Source organism: Thamnophis sirtalis, unplaced genomic scaffold (assembly GCF_051295495.1).
Source record: "Thamnophis sirtalis isolate CommonGarterSnake01/CBP01778 unplaced genomic scaffold, rThaSir2_p1.2 scaffold_7, whole genome shotgun sequence".
Taxonomy (NCBI): Eukaryota; Metazoa; Chordata; class Lepidosauria; order Squamata; family Natricidae; genus Thamnophis; species Thamnophis sirtalis.
This window is the reverse complement of record NW_028261387.1, coordinates 544,263-570,724: the sequence shown is the minus strand read 5'-3', so window position 1 is coordinate 570,724 and position 26,462 is coordinate 544,263. Positions and strand designations below refer to the sequence as shown.

At 39.4% G+C, this 26,462-nt stretch overlaps 1 protein-coding gene across 1 annotated transcript in view; it reads right to left on the bottom strand.

The window, feature by feature from the left end:
- The window catches only part of CRB1 (crumbs cell polarity complex component 1), a 113,999-nt gene that overhangs the window by 38,800 nt on the left and 48,737 nt on the right, over positions 1-26,462 (bottom strand). The window contains exon 3 of the mRNA XM_087720743.1: positions 3,414-4,361. Coding sequence (XP_087576869.1) covers positions 3,414-4,361 — 948 coding nt within the window. The remainder of the gene's footprint in view (positions 1-3,413; positions 4,362-26,462) is intronic.

The window sequence follows — 26,462 nt, the reverse complement described above, 5'->3', positions numbered from 1 at the left end:
ATTCACAACAGCTCTATTGGAAGCAAAAAACCCTCTTGGAAGACGGGTGGTTTTAATTTTGTTTCATAAAGAAGCAAACATATTTACCAGATGTAGTTCTCTTTTCCAAAGTTGCTTTTCAAACCTTTGGATAAATTACTGCCAAACTTCAAAGCTGTCGACTATAATTAGGGCTCTTGCAATGTCATTTTCCAATAGGAACAACTGAGCGGGGGGGGGGGATGTAGGTGTGGACCATGAAGAACAGCACAGAAAATGTGGTACTTTTAAAATATAGGAATGCATTTTGAAGAGTCCGTTTTCTAAATAAAAGTAACTAGCAAACTCTTTTACCAGACAAAAGCTCAAATGAATCCCTATAATTCTATAAATTACTAAATTCAGCACAATTGTGCCATGTCTACTAGCAGTGGGGTATCTGAATTGAAACAAAGATCTATAATGGTATCTGTCATGCACATTCTAGCTTCCTACTTGTCCTGCCAGTGGTAGGTGGGACAACTCCCCTTTTTGTAGGAATTTTTTAGCTCCGTTTTTTATCATTAATACATTTGAAAGGAAATTCTGCAGGCAGCTCAAACCAAGTCAGACATATTTTGAGAAGAATGCTCAGTACAGTAGGACGTATGTCCGCTTAATATGAATTGCTATGCACTTCGGTGGGATTTACTCTCAGGTAGAGAGGTCTAGAGGTGCATGTTATAATTTTCTTATTAAGTCTTGTCCGTGTGGCTGCTTTTATTTAATTTTGCTTCCTTGTCTTTGAGTCTGAGAACCACAGAAATTTGGTTGGGAATTAGCTTGTTATCAGTTACTTCTGCTATCATTTGAAATATATAAAATATATAAAATGCCTATAAGAAATTAAGACTAAGGTTCCTCTAGCAGAGGGATTTTATTTATTAGTGATATACAGCAGTTTGGAGTTAAAAGCAAAAAAGTCCTTTGGACATACAGCACTTGTCTCCAACCAGAGATGGTCCCGCCTGCCTTGGTGCATTTCCTGCTCTGCTCAGGAAACCATCTTTGATCCAGCAGCATTGGATAATTTTTGACCTACATCCAACCTTCTCTTTCTGGAGTTAAATTGCAACTCCGCATGGTTCTGGAAGGTTATCTGGATCCTTTCCAGTTCATCTTTAGATCTGGGTAAAGTATCAGCATGGCACCAATTACACTTGTGGGTGACATCTGGTCATCCTGTGTGCCAATTAACTTACCTGGACCAAATGACACTTTCCATGGTCGCTCATGAATCAGACAACTCTATAAAAAAAACTATTCTTGAAGGCCACTCAGAAGCTGAAGCTGATTCAAAATGCAGAAGTGAGACACAGTTACGAGTTTTTCTGGAGTCATTCATATAACACCATTATTGCTGCAATTTGCACTGAATGCTAGTTTGCTTCAAGATGTTGATTGTCACTTTAGGATCTGGATGCTCATGGGGCTTCTTTGATTCTTTCTTCCTGTCTGATAAAACCTGTCAAGATGGGCTTCATCCTAAGCTTCTTGGTATATCAGTTTCATCGGGCAAAGCTACATAGACTGGTCTTTTTTGTGGCTACACGTGTCCTCAGTAACATTATTCTCCTTGGAATCTATAGTTCCAAGGCTTCTGTGTTTTTGTAGACTGTGGGAAAGCTAACTTTTGGGCAAGGGGTTTTTTGGGAGGTGCTTTTTGAGAGATGTCTGTATAATTTTGTCATGCAGTTTTTGTTCCCCAATATGAGCTTTGATAAATTACACCATTTTGGCCATTGTTGGTTTTTCTTTTGACTTCTTGATTTACTTTAGTTGTTAATTAAAGTAAATTAATTGCCATCTAGGGTTGCAACTGGTGATGGAGGAGGCCTGCAGAACCAATAAATAAATAATCAAGTAATTTAACCAAGGGTGTCTTTTTTCAAGATTGTACAGTACTTATTTAGGGTAGTTGCTGAAGAAGACATAGTTGCTTTAATGAGTTGCAGACAGCTTCTGATTCATCCAGAATATTTAAAAATGTGATTCTGGAGTGTCCCTTTGATGGGACTGGCCTGCCCCATTTGTTCCAGCTTCTGTCAAAAAATTTAGGCTGGCGTGGTCCAAGAGAAGAGATTTTTCTGGCTTGGGCCCCTCTTTCTAGACTATTTTGCCCTGGAGGTGAGGTCTGCCCCCACACTCATGGTCCTCTAGAAGAGCCTGAAAATTTGGCTCTGTGCCACTTGGCCTGAAACCCTGACAGGGGATGGCTGATAGGGTAGAGAAGATCTACATCCCTAGGCTGCCCATTGTCTTGGTGTTTAGGTTTTCTTATGGTGTGTGTGTGTGTGTGTGTGTGTGTGTGTGTGTGTGTGTGTGTGAGAGAGAGAGAGAGAGAGAGAGAGAGAGAGAGAGAGAGAGAGAGAGAGAGAGAGAGAGAGAGAGAGAGAGAGAGAGCTTTAATAAAGAAATAAATACATAAAGTTAAAGGAATTCCACAGAGTAATAAGTGACAATGACCTCTTAGGAAAACTTCAGTGAGAACATATTTGAACCTAGTATACATGTACATGTCATGTCTTCAAGAATATCTGAGGTATTTGGGTCTCGTATGAATTTTTGGTGGCCTTTCCTCAGTTATGCAACAAGTTTGACTCAGTATATTAGGTTGCAGATATAAAAAAAAATCCATAAAAGAGTAAAACGGTACCTTTCCATTTTCATTCATTAATGTACCCTGAACTGGTTGTGGTTAATTGCTGGTGACTTCAAGGTAGATGTATTGATATGCCCAAGATAGATGTAAAAGAGAGGCAGTATATTAATTTGTATCGATATAACCTATGCCTGTATCACCCTGTACACTTATATTAAGACAAATACAGTGGAAATGCTACCATCCAGGGGCCACAACTGCCGGTTTGCTTGTGGGCATTTTGTGCTCACGCATTCATGCGCAGTTCGATAAAAATTATTCTGCGTATGCGTAGAAGCAAAAAACAAGATGTTGCCGCCTATGGTGCTGCCCAGAGAACCGGTTCCGAGGTGTGGCAGGCCTGGGTGGCTGCCGGTTCCAGTGTCCCAGGCCGGCAAACCACTACCGGTTCGGCTGAACTGGTCTGAACTGGCAGGACCCACCACTGCTACCATCCCTTCAATTAAGGCATTTCCAATGTTACTCTGCCGTCTCCCTACAGTAGGCTTACAACAGAGGTTTGCAAACCTTCTCAGGCTGTGGGAATTGTCAGTTTAAATTAAACACAATTCCCGGAACCCCTGATCAAGAGGCAAAGCTATTCTGGTAGAAATATCGATTGTTCAGTTGACACTGGGCCCAGGGGATCCCTTAGTTGGACCTAGACTTCTGCAGAACACAGCTTGAAAAATCCTGACTGATAATACAATTTCAATTATATTGAAGCATCCTAGTTTTGAGATAACGTTCTTACCTGTAGCGCAGTTGGGCCCAGCGTAAGGCCGGTAGCAATCACATTGATAGTTCAGCCATAAGTTGTTGCAATGCCCCTTGTTTTGACAAGGCTGGTACTCACACCAATCTTTCTTAACACAGCCCGATTGGACATTTAAAAATGTGTCGGATGATAAGTTCTCCGGGATAATAATGCTGAAATCCACTTCTACATCCTGAAGGCAGCCTACAAATGAAGGTGCAGGATGCGTACTATAGATGTTTAGTAGAGAGCCATTGTTCCCTACCGGCAAGCCACCCAAAAATACGTTTCGAAAAGCAATCACTGCCTGCCTGCTATCCACTATGGCAGCCGTCTGACTAAGACAGGATTCTGTGCAAGAGCTCTTGTGTAACGTCAGTGTTACTGCTCTGCCTATGGTGACCTCCGCTGAATGCCATTCGCCATCATTGACATTATAGGCTATATGTAAAAAGGCCTTCAGTTGATTGTTGACTTGCAGGGATAAGTATAAACAGCCATTCTGTAACTCCAGCTTCACAAATGTGTCTTTGTCCCCTCGGTAAAATATCAAAGTTGTTGGCTGAACAGTCAAAAAACTAAGGTTTATGTTGTAAAAATAGTCCTGGGAGGAGGGTGCAATGCTCTTTACCTGAAGATACCCATTTCCCTGAAAAGACAATGTTGTCGTGGTTTCACAGTGTGCACCTGTGTAGCCAGCTGAACATATGCAGTTAAATCTATGTTGTCCATTTCTTAAATGGGGAATACACAACCCCCCATTCTGACATGTATGTTGAACACAGCCAAAGAGGATTTCTGTACAGTTCTGGCCACCATAAAAAACCCCATCTTTCTCTCCAGAGAGACAATGGCAGGTATAACTCCCAAGGGAATTTTCACAGGTCCCTCCATTCTGACAAGGGTTCGCGTGACATTCGTTGATGTCATCTTCACAGTGAATGCCTGCAAAAAAAAAGAAAGAAGAACTGGATTATTTCACACATTTTGTTTCTTGGCATATATACATACATTCATACATACATATATTCAAATTACTGTATGTATGTATGTATGCATGTATGTATGTATGTATGTATGTATATATGTATGAGACCTCGCTGAAACATTGCCAAGACAATCTCACTCTTACATGGGAAAAGACCCGAATACAACAAGACCAACTTGAACATATATATTCAAGTTACAAAGAAATATGGACTATATCAATAATTTCATTATTCTGTGTCTGATGAAAACGATACCTGAGGGCAAAATGTTAAAAGAAAAGAAAGCTACAGATTCATCTGGAACATGGTGATTTATCCTCAGCTGGAGCCTTAAGAAGAGAAGAAGAGGGATCCCTTCGCTCTGCTTCTGCTGGTTGCTAACCCTTGGCTTTGTCTGAAGTCATTAACACCAGTGTCTAGGAAACTGCAGAAATATAGAACAATTGCCTTTTGATTTTGAGCTCTTCTTTGATAAGGGAATAGCTACATCCTCAGACTAGGAAGGCAGAAAAGGGGAAATGGAGGCTTTATCTCAACTAGTGTAATTATTGGCTCCCATACCCTTCCAGCTTTGTTAAGCTTTTGATCCTTTGCATAGGATACTTAGTCATAATCCAGCTCTCTATGACTTCAGGCCCAATTGCGATATATACAAAAGGAAAGAAGGGACCAAAGACAGGGGGGAAAGGTGGAGGCCATTGCAGAGACGTTCAGTCTGTTTAAATGGAAACAAAAAGGCTGCTGGCTTGTCCAGATTACATTTAAAGTGATATTTCATATTGAGGAGGAGGATTCAGACAGATCATCCTAGCAAGAGTCCACACCACTGAGAAATTGTTTAGTAATCTTGCACGGGGGGATCCTACTGCAAGGGAAGAGTCGGAATCTGTAGTTACTGGCTCAGACGGATGCAAAAGAGGCACCGTGGTTTTGTTTAGCATCCGTACAGGACACAGTGCAGGGGCAGGATCTGCCATCCGAGAGTTATGACTTCTTAAAGGCATGGAGGCATCTTGGGAGCTTTAAGATGCAATGAGAACAAAAGACAGGTGTCCCTCACTTTTCCATTCCAGGAATGCTCTCCGTGGCACCCAGCTGCTGTTTCCAAAGACTTTCCCACCACTTTGTAATTAACTGTTCTTCAGCCAACACTAAATCCATCCTTCTTGATCTCTACTAAACCCCATCCTAGAGTTCATAGGTTTAACCCAGCTACCAATATTTCTGTCCGGTATGCTGACTCCTGCTTTCCTTCCTTCCAATATAATAGAGGTTTACCGTTAAAATCACTCTTGCTTTCTGCTATCTCTTTTTTTTTTAATTGCAGCTGCTGAGATTAGTGCTGCATCTTTCCTTGCAGGGTGAACTAAATTCATCCTTGCCACAGATGACTCTCTCTCCACCCGTCGTTAGCCACGGAAGGGCTAAACAAATACTTCACCACCAAGGCGCCTGCTTAGAGTGTCATACGCCACAGTCAGGGATTTGATGTCAGTGCAAAACCAGCCATACCGAGTGACTTACAAATCAGTAGTTTCAGTTCACCTGGTCATGTCTGTGTTGGGGTTTGATGCTCCCCATCTGCTCACATTCTGTAAAGTTATATTAAGATTTATCTAAATTAGTGGGCAGCTCTGCCTAGTAAAGCAAATTCATTCCGGGACTGTTTCACTCATTTTCTTGCATCTGGCCTGGAAGAAGCTGCAGGAAAGAGCCCAGAAGTGTCTCTGTGTTAGGAAGGAAAGATTATTTATCCATTTTACATTCATTTCTCCCAGTGCAAATGACTTCCTTGAGTCACACGACAGCCATGAATGAAGCTGCATATTATTTGGCGTGTTGGAAAACGTCTCTGATAGGAAACAGTTCCAGGAACTCATTTGTAAAGTCGGTACATTTCCTTTCCACCTTTTAAATTAAGTGACACGCTTCTCAATTATGAGAAGTAATCAAATGTGCCAATGCAGTAAAACACATTTGCTAAGACAGAGTTAATATATGAAGTATCAGTGAGGTTTTTTTGTTTTAAACAGCCTGCACGTAAGAAAATGCTTTAAAAACAGGACAAAACAAAACCCTCTACCATCCATCAACACAATAAGACAAATTCAGCCTCTAAGACAAATGAAGAAAATGTAAGAATTTTTGTATTGGCTTTTAATGAGTCTCACTTGGGTTTTTAACATTCGTATTCTGGCATACAATGAAGGAACACTGATAGGAACTGATCCCTCTTAACACTACTTGATACAGCCTGGAATATCCCTCTATAGGTAAAGGTTCCCCTCGCACATATGTAATAGTTGTTCCTGACTCTAGGGGGCAGTGCTCATCCCTGTTTCAAAGCTGAAGAGCCAGCATCGTCCAAAGATGTCTCAGTGGTCATGTGGCCAGCATGACTAAACACCAAAGGTGCGTGGGACACTGTTACCTTCCCACCAATGGTGGTTCCTATTTTTCTACTTGCATTTTTATGTGCTTTCAAACTGCCAGGTTGGCAGAAGTTGGGACAAATAACGGGAGCTCACTCCATTGTGCGGCGCTAGGGATTTGAACCACCGAACTGCCAACCTTTCTGATCGAGAAGCTCAACATCTTAGCCACTAAGCCACTGTGTCCCTCTATAGAATAATGCTTTATAGGTAGTCCTTGATTTATGACCACAAATGAAATCAGAATTTTCATTGCTAAGCAAGACGGTTAAGTCATGTTTATTATTAAGGAAACCACTGCAATTGTTGAGTAAACCATACAGCCATTAAGTGAATCCAGCTTCACCTACTGACTTTGCCGGAAGCCTGCTGGAAAGGTTGCAAATAGTGATCACGTGACCCTGGCATGCTGCAACCGTTGTAAATGTGAACTGGCTACCAAGCATCTGAATTCTGATTACGTGACTGTGGGGTTGGGGTTCTAAAAATTAATTTAAAATACAACACTAGGAAAATAAGGGGGAGAGAAGGGAAGGGGAAAGTGCAGGGAAAGGGAAAAAAATGAAAGAAAAGGTGTTAACTTCTGATTCTCTTTGATGCAGTAGAATAAGATAATAGCATCAAACCTCAACATTGTTACTTTTCCATAATAGTGTAAACCAGGGGTTGCTAACCTTGGCATCTGTAAGACTTGTCGACTTCAACTTCCAGAGTTCCTCAGCCAGCGAAGCTGCCAAGGTTTGAGACCCCTGGTATAAACTAACTATTCTTGTAACAAACCTAACTAATTAGTAAAACCCAAAATCAAACTTGGGGATGTGTGATGGTTGTAAGTCGCTTTTTTTGTGTGCTGTTGTAACTTCAGAAGGTCAGTGAGTGAATGGTGGTGAGTTGAGGACCATCTGCATGCCTTTGCTCCTGAACGTAAGGAAAGGTTGCAGTTCAGTGGCGGACTGCATAGTTGGTATACAGATGTTCCCAAGTTCCAGCTCAAACGTTTTCAAGTATCAAACATCTGCCCGAAACCTGGAGAGCCGCTTGAGGTCACGATAGAGATAAGGAGCTGAGATGGTCTGGCTTGCTGTGAAGCTGCTCAGATTCCAGCTCAGATCTATCAGCTCAGGACCAAAACAATGAATTTCTAGAATAAACATGCCTATGATATACCAGACTAGGGCTTAGAAACTAAGCAAAAATTGGCCTGGTTTGAACTTGGATGGAGAAACAGGAGGTGCCTAGAAAGCATCTGAAAAGAAGACGGTTGGTAGTGAGGGCTCCTATTGCTTCCTAGGAAATGACATGGATGTGACCCTGTAGTCACCAGAGGGAATTGTATTTTTCCTAGTATTATATGCCTGCATACAGACACATCCAGACACGAAGGGGGACAGGTGTAAGAGTATTCGCAAATTAAATGAATAAACATTTAAAACTCAACAGAGCTCACAAGAGATGTGAACTCCCCAAATTTACAGAATTTTGAGGCACTGAGATAAGAAAATCATTAATAGTTATAAAAGCATCTATTTTTTTTTAATTTGCAGGGGACAGATGCGATTGAACAGCTATATTAAAAACCTAGAATGTTTCCAGTCTGTTTTATATATAACTCTGGTTAATATTCTGCTGTTGAAAATAGGGTACTACAAAAACCAGACATTTGGCAATTTAATCTACAGTCTAGAGCAATTTAGAACTAAAACATCAGGATACAGTTGAGGGAAGGAAAAAACTGAGAATGGGACTCTATCATGACAACATAACTATCTTCTTTCTATAATCCATCTTGTCTAATCATCAGAACAAACCACAATAGACATTACTGGTCTTTCCCCCATAGTCCTCTGGATAGTATCTCCCACTTCTTGTATGCAGATGCCCCCACGCTCAGGAAAGAAAGGAAGGGAGAGAAGGGGGCAGGGAAAGGAGGGTCCTCTTCCACACAGAATTTTAAGTTTTGTAATTGGAGAAAATAGTTGCAATACTAGCTTTGGATAGTTTGCTCCCTATTTGTGCATTAGTTCTGCAATTCACAGTCCTAACATCTTTGTTTCCATTTTTGCTTTCTGTTTGTAGAGAGCGGAGGGAATGGCCTTGAAGGAGAGGTCAGGTCAGAGGATCTTAAGCCTGGGCGAAGGAAATCAGCAAGCTCTTTCTCAGTTCGCTTGAAGATAAACGAAGGAAGCGGGGGGGGGGGGGAGGAGGGAGCACATTCACATTTGCAAAATTCTGCTGCTGTTGCTGAGATAATAAAAGTAGCCTTGATCTATTTGACATTAATGTCTTAGTTTGGTTTACTTTGTAGGGCTGAGATTCTTTAAGATATAGTAGAGAAATAATAAATGAAACACTGAATATCACTATTCATAGTTTGTGGAATGGGAATCTGAATATTACGCAACCCCACAATAGTCAAACTGATGTACTTTATATGTCTGTATGCTGATAAGAGATATCTGCTGCTCATTTGAATATTTACCACTGAGACGCCTAGTTGGTCTGAAAACCTGAAGAATACATGACAAGTTAATTCTAACTTCTTTTTAATTGTCTGTATTTTATTAATTTATTAATTTATTTCTACATAAAATTAAGGAAGACAGTGGCAATTTATTTGCTAGGAAGGGACATAGAAAATATATTACTAATTAGTAGAAAGCTTACATTGCATTTTTAGTCCATGTGTTTCATTTTAAGTCTGCAAGCTAATGTTTAACTGAAAAAAACAAATGTGTACATCAACTTTAGGTTTTCATACAAACCTCTGCAAACTCTTCTTATATATGTGGATAATAATTCTTATTGCTTTACTGGAGGAAAAGGCCACTGTCATTATGCTAAGAGGGTTAAGAAACACTTATGGAACCACTGAATCTCAAATTGAGAGACTTTTGAATTAGTTCCATAGAAAGACTTCCATGGAAAGATATTACAAGTTATTACAAATTATGTTTTCAAGACATTCATTGTTTTCAGCCATTCTAGGCATCTGCTAATCCCCACATCCTGTATGTTCTTACATAGAAAAACAACCTATCTATGTATAACATTTCTGATTTAATGTAGTTTAGGTATTTCATTCTTTTGTAGCATTCTATAGTTCTCATATTCCATACTGATTTTTTTCCCCAAATGATTTGAATCATAACCTATTTTTATTCTATTTATAAATAATATTTTTGGTAATTCATTTAGATGGTTAATTTCATGATACCTTAGCTAACCCATTCCACATAACTGGTTCCTTCAACGGTTCACCTGCACACTTATTGTTAGGTTTCAGAAAAATAAATATCAGCATTGTTTTTCCATAGTTTTTCAAAATATATTCTGTTACATTAGAAGCAAACTGATTTTCAAATTGTAAGTTTCAGATAACAGTGAGTTAAAAATGACTTAGAATGAAAAGGAGGAAAAATACCTGTGATCATTGCCATGAAAAGACCCCAAGTCTGAATCCCAGCTCCAATCATTTTCCTCCAAAGCAGATGCGATTCCTCTATTAGCTATTTCCAGGGGACGTGAATTCGTCCATTTCAAAATGAGGGCTTGGAGGGTCTGTTAATATGCTTGTTTTGACAGTGCAGCTTGACAATGCAGCCAGATAAGTAAGCTTAACATAAATCTCATTATGGTGCTTACACAACGGCTGTGCATTATATGTTTGGGTGCGATTCCAAGCATACCTGGATGTTAATTTTGGACATAATTTAGCAGCGATTGTACTCTTCTGGGAAGTGTGTCAATAGCTAAGACACATTATGTTTTTCCAATGCATTGTCAATGCATTCCATCACTAGTCAAATATAGTACTGCTACCTGCTGAAGCTACCTGAATATGCAAAGTGAAAATAATGGAAGACATACGAAGGCCACGGGCCTAGAACCAGCTACCACTGGCCTAGAACCAGCTATAGAAGGACAGGACATAACTTCTGGTTAATAAGAGAGATCTTTTCTGAGTAGTTTTTCAAGTTGAATGATGACTGCAATGGATCTGATGTCAAAGAAACTAAATTGCAAAACTATGATGTAACACAGTGGTTCCTTTTCTTCATCATTTTTAAATACCTTTTGTGGCCACGAACCCTCAAGACTTAGCTGAAGATTTAAATCATAACATTTTTTTCAAGCTTTCACGGACCCCCTGTGGCAACACTCCAACGTCTGCGGACCTCAGGTTGAGAAGTCCTGGTGTAACAGATTCATTAGGGGAGGAGGATTATACACAGAATTCTGTTGAATCCAGAGAAAGATGATCAAAGTAATATATGTCATTTCTGTGCTGATGCCATTTGCATTGTTTTATATAATACGCCGTGATGGTGCCTTTCTGTAAACCATGCGTCACTTGCATGATGCTATATTACAGAAATGATGCAAACTGTTGTGGAAATGTAGCTCACTGCTTGTGGAGTCTGGTGTGGTAAGGCAGGAGTTGGCAACCTTCGGCCTGAGGCCCAGATGAGGACTACCACCAATTTTTATACAGCACTCAAGTCAAGGCTGGAAGGGCAGGTAGGAGATAGTCAGCTGAACTCTCAGGCCGGAAATATAGTGAACGGGTGGGATGGCCTCTCAGAGCATGCTGGTGGCCAGCGTGATCCACCAGTTGCTAACGTTCCTTAGCCAGCAGGCGTGTATCCGTTGCAAAACTTTTGCCAACCCCCTGAAAATCTGGAAACTCAAGATTTCACTGCAAACTCTGTAATGGGTTTCTAGATTCTTTGGATCCTGAATTTAGAGCATTAATGCTCTTATAAATCGTGTCTTATTTAAAATATATCATGGGAATAGACGGCTGCTTTGAGGGATCTTTTGAAACTGGATCCAAAGATTTGCATTGTCTTATAACGTATATATTTAGATGTTGCCGGTTCATATTTCTAGTGTGGCCTAGAGTAAAATGCAGGTGTATTTGCATGCTTCTAAATAAGTGGTTCAGTTTTACGGAGGCTTATTGCTAAGAAAGTGAGCACAGGTTTTTAGTATAATAATCCAATTAGGATTATAGGGAGTTGCCTTTTATAGAATCTGCCTCGTTTAGTAGGATCAAGACTGACTGATAACTCCAGAAACTTTTTTTTGTCCAAAATCCATGCAAAGCGCTTTATCAGTAGCTAAGATCCTTTTATATTTTTGCTGTTGTAGCTTCTAGAAACCCCTAAAAACAGATGTATATAAATAGTTTCTTTAAAAAAATTATAGTTTGGAGAGAGAAAATAAGCAAATAAGCATCAGACATTCTGATGAATTAACCCCATGAAAGTCGATTCTGTTGAACTCAATAGGAATGACTTTAAAAGCACTCCTCATACACAGGCAGAGATTACTTCACTGTAATTTCCTAGCCAATTTTAACACCTTACACCTTATATGTTCCTTTTTGAAAATATAATGAATAAGCAGCAGCATACTTTAAGGCTCAGTATATTCAAAGGCTTGTTCATTCTGAAGTGCTACATCAAATTTTATTGAATAATCATGGAAATTCAGATGTTACCACATCTATGTCACTAATTGTCAAGTGATAATTGCTCTTTGCTGAAAAAAAGGAAATGAACTTTCATGAGGGCTGGAGAAAAGTCGAGCGAGCAAGGAAGTAAACCAGTCAGGCTCAAATAATGATAATTAACCCTTATATTTCAGGGCATAAGCATACACTTTTCTATAAGATTCAGCAATCATTTCCCAACCATCCACCTCAACTGCTGGATGGAAGGAATACCAAACACGTAGAATACTGTCAAAAGCAGACCCATCATGGTGGCTAAATGGATTGATTTATTCCAATAAAATAATGTAGAGTATCTCATTTTCTTTCCATTGGAAACCACTTCTGGATTTTGTACTTGTGATTGGGGGGGGGGAATAAAACTTTGATTTTGGTTTTGCTAAGTTAGATAGATTGTTGTTATAGAAATGGCTAGTATATATTATTGTCTAAAAGTAAAAAAATGGAGGCTGTGATGTTATTAGCTTCTACTGTGCTAAAAAAAAAGGTCAGCAGTCAATGCCTTTCTCCACCCCCTCTGACCCCCACGCTTTCTCCTTTCCCCCATTTCCTCCTCTAGTTTCTCATCATTTTCATTCTCTTTGCATTTTATATTCTGATAAACTGATAAACATTTTAGAAGTAACAAAGCAGACCTGTTATGAAAAAGCACGTGAACATCTGTGCATATGTGTAGTATATATTTTGAGAGAGATTAGGAAATCTGCCTGTGGAAATCCACATGTTCTTGTGAAAAAAGTACATTTGGATTTCTACCAGAACATTTTTTTTTAATCCATTGAGGAATAAAGCTAGGAAAACAATAAAGTCAGAAGAAACATATTCATATTTAATGACAGGCCTACCACTTCAAAAGTTATATATTTCTTTTATTATACTTTAGGCTAGATATCCCATTTTAACTGTCTTGCACTTGACCATAAGCAGTCCAATTAGAATAGTATTGCTCATCACATTGTGCTTGTTGTTGGGACTAGTATAAGAGGTTAATTTCTTCTTCTTCTGTGGAATGGGTTCTGGTTCTGTGGAATTCTGCTACATCCATTGGGAATCTACTCCTTAGTCCATAGAATTGCTACTTTAGCCTGAAATGCCATGAAGGTTTTTTTTTTAACCTAGGTCTAAGCCCCATTAAATTTTGCGAGATTTCATTCTGAGTTGAGTCACTCAGATGATTTAGATCAGTGTTTTTCAACCTTGGCAACTTGAAGGTGTCTGGACTTCAACTCCCAGAATTCCCCAGCCAGCATTCGCTGGCTGGGGAATTCTGGGAGTTGAAGTCCGGACATCTTCAAGTTGCCAAGGTTGAAAAACACTGATTTAGATAATAGTCTCTTACTCAATGTAAGAGTCTCTTACTCAATGTTTATAGCTTTGTGAGCCATGGTGGTGCAGTGGTTAGAGTGCAGCAGCACTGCAGGCTACTTCAGCTGACTGCTAGCTGCAATTCGGCAGTTCAAATTTCACCGGCTGAAGATTGACTCAGCCTTCCATCCTTCCGAGGTTGATAAAATGAAGGCCCAGATTGTTGGGGGCAATACGCTGACTCTGTAGACCACTTAGAGAGGGCGGTAAAAGCACTAAGAAGTGGTATACAAGTGCTATTAGTGTTTACAAGTTTAAATGCTTGGGACACATCAGGAAGGAGGAGGCTACTGTAAACTGTGGATTTTCTCACAATGGTGGCATTGTGGGGAGAGAGCTGACTTTTCATAGAATGGCTGCGACAAGTTTGTGATGACATAAAAGCTAGTTTGGCACCCGGTTAGAAAGCAGGAGAGCTTTGGAGAGTCCAAATTCCACCTTAGCTGACCTCAGAGCCAGCTGGGTGACTCTCTCTCAGCCCAACTCACTGCACAGGATTGTTGTGGGGGAAATAGGAGGAGGAGGAAGGCGTATTGAATATGTTCATCACCTTGAGTTATTTTTAAAAAGAATAAAGGTGGGACATAAATAATTACAAATAAGTAAATAAATATGGTCTGTAATGAAAGTCTTATTGACCAGGTGACTAATTGGAGAGGTTGCTTTTTATCATCCTGTGCAAATTTTCACGATGCTTCCTATCACCTCAGCTTACATTTTTGCTTTAAGCTATATCTATTTGAGAATCAATTCACTGTAGTGGTCAAGGCACCGGGTTCGAAACAAGATTAAATAGTTCTAATCCTGATTTAGGTGTGTGTGTGTGTGTGTGTGTGTGTGTCTTTGTCCCCCCCCCCACCCCTCTCTCTGTATCTTTTTTATTTTAACATGCAGCTTAAAGATGGACTAGAAACAAGATGCTATTGAAGTCTGGTGCTTTCCTTTGTGGCAGCTTCCAATTTCTTTTCAAATTACACTGAATTGTACTTGATGGTCATTAACAGGCATCTTTAGATATATATCTGGTGTTGAAGGAGAAATATTTTGCCTGGTGCAAGTTACATTATTTATTTATTTAGTTTGTCAAACATGTAAAAGGTAACAGGTATAAGTATAAACATATATATGAACACAGTCAATGGTATGAATAGATGGAGGCCGTAGGAGAGGGACGGCAGGCAGACTGGTGCGCTTAAGCAATGCCCCTTACAGACCTCTGCCAGTTATGCAAGTTATGTTTCTAAGAAGACTTAACATAAGCTTCCATATCCAGAATTTGGGTTGGGTTTCTTTTTCCTCATTAAAGACTCTTGTACTGTTAATCAGTGCACCAGCCCTAAAAATGCATGACATAACAGGAATTAAAGCGAAACGTACATTTTAAAGAATGAACACAACATAACAGAAAAGGGGCAGAATCATTAAGAAATGTGGGGAAAAAGCAATGTGTGAATTTGAAGTTAAGTCAGCTCAGAATCTTTATCTTGGAAAAAGTAAGACAAATGGGCTGCTTTAATTTTACTTTCTGAGATGAGTGTACTTATTTATTTAATTTGTCTGTATTGTTTCTCATATATCTCAGAAAAGTTTACAATTAATGACAATGCAAAATAAAAATATGTTATACATTAATGTTATATGTTAATGTTAAAGCAGTCACTACTGCCATTTCATCTATTTGGTTGACAGTCATGATAAACTTGACTTATTATTTCACTCTGAGTTTCTTAGTGTATTTCTGACTGTGATGGCTTGAAGTTATTTTGGAATTGAATTGCAGTCATGGCTACAACTAGAATAAATTGCTTACATGGTGAGTTCCTCCCTTTTCTTCCTTCCTGCCATCACTTCCTGTTACCCACATCTGTCCAAAAGACTCCCCAACATTTCAGAGTACATGAGGAGAATGGGTTGGGATGCAGAGAAGATGAAGGAACTGTCCAAGATGTTTGTATAGAGGAATGTAAAGATAATGGTTTGTGAAAATATGCAGGAGCAATTAAGAGAATTTAAAATATAACTTAGTCCTGGGAAAGGGATTCATGACATGACAAAGAAATTCAAAATAATCCTGTTTTGTTTGATACAGTGAGCCTTCTGTTTGCTTTAGTGAGATTGCGCAAATGTGTAAGCTCAAAATTCATTGGAATGAAAAATCTTGTAGGAAGATTGGTAAGAAAATTCATTTTCACTCCTGAAGACACTTAAGGTTTTAAAGCATGCTCAGTTGCGTGCAATTGAATGCAATTACACAGAGGGCTTGGGCAACATCCAATCTGCTGTGAAAAGATCCGTGTATCTTGTCGCTTGTTGGCTGCTCCTTGTTCAGTCTAATTGAGACAGGCATGTATATCCATTGCGCTGTCTAGTGTGAAACTGCTCCTACCTTTAAATCTTGCCCAGGGATACAGCAGCTGGAGAAAACAGTTCAGTGGCTTTTGAGAATTGTGTATTGCAGAAGTGCAATGTGTATATATATAATATGTAAAACTGGCTAGGTTTACATAATCTCATTGTCAAATCATGTTATAATGTAGTCTTAAGAGCTAGCAAGGGAGAAAGTGATAGTTTTAATAGGGACGGACTAGTTGAAAAAAGAGAATCGCATTTGGAATAGCATTGAAGATGGTCTGAATGATATTCATCTGGAATGAACCACTATCTTAGTTTAGATATGTGTACATAATATATTTTGGAATGAGGTAAAGAGGTCTGAAGAATATCTAAAGAAGCCCATGAAATAGAAACTTTAATATGATTAGAGATCCAATAGCTATGATTCAACTAAATTATGTGAACCTTAGACACTTCATCTGCAAAATCTTTGCAATCTAAATTTGCTGTATCAGGATGTCTCAAATTTAGGTCAAATGTTATTCACATAGTAGTTGGTGACGTCAAAACAACTGTAGCTTTCCTGAAAATATAGCCATATTTAATTATTCAGAAATCCTTAATTTGACTGCATCATTGGGTATTATGGATTTTCCCCCTATTGAATGATATGGAATGGATCAATTACTGCAGTTATTGGATGATGAACCAGGTGGTATCTTTCTTTCAACAAACTCAAGAAGAAAGGAATTAGGGCTGTTCCATACACTGTGGGAGCCCTTTGAATTAGTGTCTAATTGCTATAATTGAGCTACATGAATAAGCTCACAACAGCAATCTTTTTATGAGACATCCAGATTGAGGTGTGTTAACAAATACTGGAGAATGTATATTTGAACTGGCAATGTCATCTCAATTATCTTTTTGCCTAGGTGATCTCCCATGGCACGTCAGCTCCTAATTGTAGAGTACTCACAGATAAATAAAAATGTGAACAGTAATGCATATTTATACTTCACACATCAACCCTGATGCAAATATGCATCTGACTATAGGGTATATTTTATCTGCTTTTCATTGATAGGTAACTTTCTGATTGGTTTCAGGAACAGAAGGGAAAATTCTGATAGTTATTAAATGCGATTAATCTATATTAGGGCATCTGCAAATTATCCCCTGTAGAAATGAGATGCGTTTCATATTTCATCTTAAACCTTCTTAGAGCTACTTCCTATTTTTCTTGATTCCTGTTAAAATTTCCATTTCTGTCCCTATTAATAGTATTTCTTTTTTTCATTTGGATATTCTCATGCCCAGAAAAGTAGCATGTTGAAGCCTCTGAAATGGAAGGACAGATATTTCCAAGGAGAACAAGTTATACCATCAGCTGGTATTCATTAGTATTCAGTGATTCTGTGCAGAGAATCATCTGGGTGAAAAGATTTTTTCCCATATATCTTAACATACCTCAGTCTTAGCGGCCTGTCTGCATCAGGACAGGTTTATGGATTGCTAATTGAGAACCTGTGCATGAACAAAACGAGACATAATGACCAGTTTCCTTGCTTTTCTTAACACCTCTCAGCTTCCCTGTCATGCCCTCAGCCCTTCTGAACTCAGTTGCCCTCCATTCTCTTGCCATGGTCCTTAAAGCAGCTATAATGAAGGAAAAGGCTGGAAGAAGTCCAGATAAAAGAGGTTTTTTAAAAATTATTTTCAGTTTTATAAAATTGAAATCCAGGTAATTCTGCCCAAAATCTGAACGCTATGATCTGTATAAATGATACCAAAAGAATGGGGGGGGGGGGAGACTATAATTTGCATTATGCTGTAATAAAAAGTTCTTTTGAATTATTTATTTTATATTTCAGCTGCATGGAAATAGTCAAGAAGTAAATACCATGTTTCATCGAAAATAAGGTCTATCCTGAAAATAAGCTTGATTTTTACATGTGTCCCCAATATAAGCCCTACTCCCAAAATAAGCACTAGTTACACACACACACCCACTCTGGGGTGTGGGGTGGGGTGAGGCACATGGGTAAAAATCAAGGTGGGGTGGGGGGGTAGAGCTGCCCTCCTTAACTTCGGACAGTGGCAGTCAGGCCTTGCACACCCCAACCCCTGCCTCACCTTGCTGGCCCATTTCTTCCGTGGCCACTTGCCACTCCTCACATGCCTCACCCCTGGCCTCTGTTTGCCATCAGGGGCCTTCAGGAAAGGCATCTGCAGCAGAGGTGGGTTGCTCCCCCTTTGGCACGGCAGTGGTGTCAGTGGGAGGCTCCGCCCACCCACCCAGACCCTTCTGTGCATGCGCAGAAGCAACGCGCACACTCGCAAGCGAACCCGTAGTAAGAATAATGGAAACCCACCATTGATCTGCAGCTGAGAAACGGGTTCTGGATTGACGCATGTGGCTCCCCCCCCCCCCCCAGCAGGCCTCGTTTCACTGTCAGAGACCTTCAGGAAAGACCTCTGCGGCCAATAAAAGAGCTCGGGATTGGTGCAGGCCAATGATCCTTCGTGCTTCCCAAAAGCACAAAGCTGGATTCTCATCGACAATGAGAATGGCCAAAAGCTTTTAGAGCTTTAGCCCACCCTTAGAAATTGAATGCAACACTGGGAATATATATCTTTTGAGATTTTAACAGACATAAATCAAATTTTAAAACATTTCTTTAGCTCCATAACTACTGGAAACATATTCTTTAAAAAAGGAAAAAAAAACGCTTCAAATTTTCAGAAATTTGTCTCTCAAGGTTAGAAAAAGATTACTTTTGTGTTTTTGTGGAATTATATAAATGTATAATACTGTCTATCTCCTAGTATACAAGAGCCAAGGAATGAAAACTAGAATTTGGCAAAACGAATTATTGGTATAGATGCATAATAGTTTCACAATAATTTCCCGTGTTTTGAATGAGGCTTAAGTGATTCAGAGAGCACACTTGGTCAGAATTTACTCAAAATCAAAACAGATCCCATGAAAATCAACAGCAAAAAGAAAAAAAAAGACTTAAAAATAGTCAGGCTCTTGTATATGCAGTTTAAGTCAAAGTTAACAGTTTTTCGTAATAAGGATGTGATGGATTAAACAAAGGCTTCAACACCATGGCAGAAAGAGAAATCTTAAGATCTATTTTGAACTCCTCCAAATGCTCTTTCAAGATGAAAGAGTTTTGGAAAGAGGGAAAAGTGCTTTAAAATGCTAATTGTATCTATCTTTCTTTCCTATTTTTTTTTAATACTTGGGAAGTGCCAAGAATTTCCATGAGGTTCTTTAGAAGCTAACATATTATAATGCAATCAAAAGCAAGACTCACTTAGCTCAGTTAATGTTATTGATAGGTAAGTGTATATAGGGGTGCAGTCTTAATCCTATGATTCTGATCGCTGTGTCCATTATACGGGTTTATATACAGTCCAGAGAACAATTTCTTTCAAATAAAATAAATATTGATCTTTCCATTTAAATAATAAGGACCTGAAGTTTCAGCTCTGGGTGAAATAAGACCTGCTAAAGCATGGGACTCTGCCTTTTCATTTTATGGAATAATCTGCTGGCTTTTCCTCGGAGAAGCCTATCAGGAACATGCCTGCCATTCATTTCTCTACCATTTACCTAAGGAAAAATAATGAAGCTTTTTAACTAATTGGCCATTGCCTTTCAAGTAGCAGCTCAAATCATTAGGATTCATTAACCTTTTGGAACTCTGGGGGAGAGGAGGGTGAGCACAAAGGGCTCCTGCTTGTTAGAAGCTGGGGAATTCTTGAACTAGGTAGAGCAGTGTTTCTCAACCTTGGCCACTTGAAGATGTCTGGACTTCAAGTCCCAGAATTCCCCAGCCAGCATTCGCTGGCTGGGGAATTCTGGGAGTTGAAGTCCGGACATCTTCAAGTTGCCAAGGTTGAGAAACATTGAGGTAGATCATCAATTCTATATGAAGCTCTCAGAAGCCTCTTCTGCATAAAAGTTAACCTGCAGGATAACTGCAGATTACCTTTTCATCAACTTTCGTCAACTTTCATCTGGCATGGGTTGTATTCTGAGCTGTGCACACGACTCAGTTTGCGCCTTTAATATGTACATACATACATACATACATACATACATACATACATACATACGTACACACACAGACACAGACACACACACACCTACACATACATAAAATTCCATCCACCTGTTAGCATAGCTGTTCTCACTTTGATGTTATGTTCATTTATCCCACCCTGCTTCCTGGAATTCATGGCACCTTTTACAGATTATTTAATTTTACAGATTACTTTACAGATTACCTTATTTCTTCCCACGATAAATCTTTGGGGTTAGATCATGGTTTGCCCAAAGCCCATCCAGTGAATTCTATTAATCTGCACCAAATCCTCAGTTTCCAATCAGACATCAAGATCAATGAATGGGTTTTGTTATATCTCATTCTAATTCTACCTCTCAGTATTGTTGAACAAAAACAAATAATTATAGAAGTTCCTGCTAGGGGAAAACCCAATAGATCAAGAATGGTGCGATATTTGTGCCTGGAAATGAACGGTAGTTCCTATAGTAGAATGTCCATAGATAAAGTAAAGGTAAAGGTTCCTCTCTCACATATGTACTAGTTGTTCCTGACTCTAGGGGGTGGTGCTCATCTCCGTTTCAAAGCTGAAGAGCCAACGCTGTCCAAAGACGTCTCTGTGGTCATGTGGCCGGCATGACTAAATGCCGAAGGCACACAGAAAGCCAAAGGCGCATGGAACACTGTTCCCTTCCCACCAAAGATGGTTCCTATTTTTTCTACCTGCATTTTTACATGCTTTCGAACTGCTACCTGGCAGAAGCTGGGAGCTCACTCCATTACATGGCGCTAGGGATTCGAACCGCTGAACTGCTGACCTTTTCTGATTGACAGGTTCAGCGTCTTAGCCACTGAACCACCATGTCCATTGTTCATAGATACTATGCCACGTCAATGACCTGAATTAATACTTTGTGAGGAGTGGAAGTTCAAAGAAAACAGCCAGAGCTCTAAGTCCTTAAGGACAATAAATTCAAAGAAAAATACAAGGAAGCTTTAAGAGTTTGCTTCCTTTCATTATGCAAAATCTGGTAATGAATACTCCTCAGTGATTCCTAATCTGCCTTATCTCTATTAAAGTCTAAGAATGAAATCATAGCTAAAATGGAATCAACTGTCTTATTTCCCTTTTAAGGAAGATTTGCAGCTATATATTCAGTGATCTTGTTCAGCAAAAATAATAATTACATCATGGATCTTGATTTGTCTCAATCAGTGGCTGAAAGTAAATATGGAGATCCATTGCACAAAAGCACTGATACCCAACACACCTTGCATATAGGAAATGAAGAATAAGGATGAGGTGTCTTCAGAACAGCCAACAATTATCCACACAAATTGTTTGTTTGCTTGCTATATTTATACTCAGGCGCTCAAGGCAGTTAACAATGAATTCTCCCACTAAACCACTCCTTGCAGCAAAAATATGGGTAAATAGGTTGGACAGAGAAGTGACTGGCTCAAAGCCACCCTATGAGTTTCTTTGTCCATGGGTAAACTTGGACTTAGATCTTCTCATCTTAGCCCAACATACTCACATGCCCACAATTTATTTGCTAATCAGAAAAAGCCAGGAAGAAATAATTGTCCACACAACAGTTGTCTATATAAAGACGTAGCTTCCTCTGATTTAGCTATTTTACTACTTCTATGCATAAATGGTGAATGAATGCTAGTGCAAGCGGAAGAGATGTGGTTAGTGCTTGATCGGTGCATCATTGCTACATACAATCACTCTACTGAATACAGGCAGTCATATTGACAATACAGGGCAAAGCGAAGTTGCAGCACCATGGAGAGAGCCGTGGAATTTGAGAGCTTTTAGACTCTGCTCTAGTCAACCTTTTCCTAATTACTCCCCATTTTTTGTTTGTTTCAGAAATATAAACCTTAATACATTTCCAGAATTAAAGGATTATTTTTGCTATCTGTGATTTTTTTCGATACACGCTACTTGTGTATGTGGAAGCAAGAGCAGATTTGTCTTAGATGAAAAAATATGTGAGGATCCTGAGCTCCTTATAAAGAATACAGTCCAATTCTTCAGCTAGTATTAGAATAGTCCCAGGTCTGGTCAGCTCCTTCTCCACTGAGCTAGACGAGGACGACAACACGGAGCCTTCATGGTGTTTCACCTCGCAGGAATATTTGATTAGACAAAGATCTGAATTTTGTTCTGCTAGAAGGAGGCTGCTTATAGTACTCCTCAGATGTGCTGAGATTACAAGTCACAAAACTCCCAGATTCTGGATCTCAATCCCAACACAACTGCAAGTGGCAGCGTGAAGAAGGCTGGGTAAGAAATCCTGATCTGTGTTTTGATGGGCAATGGTAATTCTGTAGCTTCTCTCCGTGAAGCTTGTCTGCTGGTGAGTTTGTCACCTCTAGGAAATATCACTACATTCTCAGGCCAAGAAATTATTGCACATATGGTTCAAGTGCCATTACGTTACATTTGTTCATGTTGGTTCCACATGGTTGGAAAGGAAAAAAGACTCTGAGGATCCCCTCTGGGCACTGAAGATGCCAAGGCCAATAAAAGTGGAGGAAACACAGTGCAGGCAGAGCCCTCCTTATATACACCTCAAGAGCTATTTTGGATTGAGAATAATATACAAATTCTGAAAGATCTATTTATTATAGTTAAGAGATCCTCCCCCCCCCACACACACACACTAAATGTAGCCATAATGGCATTTTTCTGCGAGAATTCTCTGTCCAAAGCCTTTGTCTTACATCATATTTTGAGACTAAATTATAAAATAATTAACAACAATTGATTTTTTGTAGCTAACACTCACAAAATGGCATAATATTACTAATTTTGATATGCGCATAGAACTTGCTACAAATTCGGTCTATAAACTGATTCAGCATATTTGAACTATATCTTAATCGTGGTAAAAATGTGATTAAGTTGGAAGTTTAAAAAGCTCCCAATTCTAATGTTGTGAACTTATTTTTGACCCTTCATATGTGATGTCCCTGTAGGCACTCGAAAGTAACAAAAGTTGAAACGATTTAAAATCAGCATACATCCAAATTGAAGAGATCCATAATAGACAATAGTATAAAATATGCTATCAGTTATCCAAATTGCAAATTGAAGAAAAATCTGCAACTAAAGTATAAGAAATCTGGGGAAATCAAAGTTCAAGCCTGATGTTTTGAGTCAGATAACAACTCAATGACAACTTCTTGACCGTAAAGGTGAAGGTTCCCCTCACACATATGTGCTAGTCATTCCCAACTCTAGGGGGCGGTGCTCATCTCTGTTTCAAAGCTGGAGAGCCAGCGCTGTCCAAAGGCGTCTCCGTGGTCATGTGGCCGGCATGACTAAATGGGATATTCTTGTTCGACATTGTTAAAGGTACAGTGTCTTGATGTAAGCTGTTCCAAGTACAGCTGCTTTTTGCAATTGACTAATAGTGATTTTGTCAATTCAATTGACTAATTTAAGGAGTGCTTCAGATGTTTTAGGATTGCACCCAAGGTCACTATTACTAGTGGTATTGTTTTTGCTTTCTTTTGCCACAGTCCTTCTACTTCTATTTGCAGTAGAATACAAATGCTGTTGTATTTTGTGAATTTCTTCAGTTATTTCTTGTGTAATGTGCTCCCTCCAGGTACCACCACCTCCACTCTGCATGTTTTTCTGTCTTTCTTCTCAATGGTTAAATCTGGGATGTTTTGCGGTAGATACTTGCTTGTTTGAATTCTAATTTATTCAATTTCTGTTGCCGCCCATCTCAAGCAAGTGATTTTATATGCCACTTGATTCCCAGTGACTCTAATGGGCTTCAAGACCTGAGACTGCAAGATGCCTTTAATTGCTTTATATTTTTGACAACATTGGATGAAAATACTGTACTCTTTAAAGAAATTAGGCCTGCCATGTTTCAGATAGATACATCCAAAGGCTTATTGGAATACGTTGTGAAATAATATTCTAGACCAATTTTAGAGTAGTACGAATGTATTTTACTCTGCAACACATCAGTCAGATTCTCCAGCAAAATTCCTAGAATGAATGTTTTTCTGAATATGTTGTCAGAATTCATTAAAAAATCCTTTCCATTTGCTTTTCTGGATGCCAGGCTAATTATGTCCCTAAAGAATGACCACCAACTTCTCCTGTAATTTATTGTTCCGTGTCACTTATTTTTTTCTGGGGGGGGCTAATAAAGTTTATTAAAAAGGGACGCAGTGGCTTAATGGCTAAGATGCTGAGCTTGTTGATCAGAAAGATCAGCAGTTTGGCGATTCAAATCCCTAGCGCCGCATAACGGAGTGAGCTCCCGTGACTTGTCCCAGCTTCTGCCAACTTAGCAGTTTGAAAGCATGTAAAATGCAAAAATAGGAATCACCTTTGGTGGGAAGGTAACAGCGTTCTGTGCGCCTTCGGTGTTTAGTCATGCCGATCACATGACCACAGAGACATCTTCAGAAAGCGCTGACTCTTCAGCTTTGAAACGGAGATGAGCACCGCCCCCTAGAGTCGGGAATGACTAGCACACTTTTACCTTTACCTTTACTTTAATAAAATTTATCATGGTTGTCAAATGTGGTCAATTATGATATTCACTGTCTTCAAACAAAGGTACAGGGCAAAATGGCGAAAGTAGATGGTTTCAGGGAAGGCCTTTGGAAGATGACAAATGAGAGATACAGTTTCTGTAGTTTCTGATTGTTTGGATTTGTAGGATGCCCGAAGGCCTGGTGTAGCTGGTTGACAGGTTAGAGTCTCTTAGAAAGGGGCAAGGCTTGCTAGTATCAGTCTTGTAGATTGGTGGCAATATTCTACATTAATTAGCTAGCAAAGACACCAAACGTAATTGGCCCAGGGAAATACAATGCCACAGAAACTGACAAGAATCAGTACAAAGAAAATACCAGCACTGAGAAAAAAATATTTTAAAACTTAATACTTTATATTTAGAACAAGAAGGGTTCAGGCGCTGCTTTTAAGTATCAACCTGGCACCAATTCATTCACTGCCAAGAGTCTTAAACCTGTCCAAACTGCACAAAATTGCAAAGTAAGAGCAAGTAAGCTTAAAATACTGAGAGCCGAATTGTGGCTGTAATTTTTGTGGTGGGATATTTTGCAGTGGAACATCCCATTAGCACAAGTAAAGAGTTAAAGCTTGTAGCTGGCCACAAGCAGCAGAAAAGCCACTAAATCTGCAAAGCTCTTTGAAAAGCTACATAGCATTTCAAAAGCGCCTGATTCAATTCACTGCTTCAAAGCAAATCATTGCTTTGATCTCTGAATCTGCTTCAGTTGGGTGATTTGACGGAAACTTTATCAAACTGAAGCACTTTTGAACCTTTGCGTAAGCTCACTCGTCATAACTATTGGTGAATTCATTCTGAACAAATCCTAAAATTCATCTGTCAAGGAAGGCAACTGATTTCAAAATTATCACACAGATTGAACAATCTGTTGAAAAATGATAAAAACAACCAACAACAATACGAGTCTACACATAACTGATCCTGCAAGAATTGTTAGGGGGAAAAAGCTTATTAATGTGTGGTCATTGCCAGAAGAAAAAAGCTTGTCTTGTCTTGTACTTGTGTGTTCCCTTTCCCGCTTGAGTTGTTCGCCGCCCTGAGTCCCGCAGGGAATAGGGCGGCATATAAATAAAACAAATCTCAACCTCAATCTCAAAGCTGGTTATTGATAGATGCATTCACTTGGTCTTCAGATCCTCGTGGTCTGATACTGAAGGCAGCCTCTATGCCCCTCTGTGAAATAGAGAGAATTACTGCTACCATCACTGTAGTGTTTGGCTTGTCCATCACTCGTGTCCCTCAGAAGCTCTCAGGCTTTCAAACTCTCTTCTGGCAATAGGTCAACGTCTTCAGTCAATTATCAAAGCCTCTTTGTCTGCAGATCCCTGGTGTTGACCTCTAGACTGAGAGGTTTGAGTGGGCTATTAGCTTACTTTTGTGTAATCTGTTGGAGATTCCATTTTGGGTAGATTGAAAAAAAAAACTTTAAAATATAGCATGGCTGAAGGTCCGCTGATATCAGAAAAAACATTGCCAAGAGACCTCTCAAGTCTGCTTGCCAAGAGAGAAAGCAAGTCTTCTTGTCAAAGAGAACATTGCCAAGGGATTCCTCATGATCCGATCCTCCCTGGGAAGATAGAATGCCTGAAAATGTCTCAGGAGCTTCTCATTCAAAGACTGGCAAAAGCAGATCAGCTGAAAGACGTTTGTTTACTAGTACTGATATATTTCAGAAGTATTAATTCAAAGGAGTTCCTGGGCTGCTTCACAGAAGGCCTTGATTCGTGAAATCAACAAGGCAAATCCTCAGACCTCACA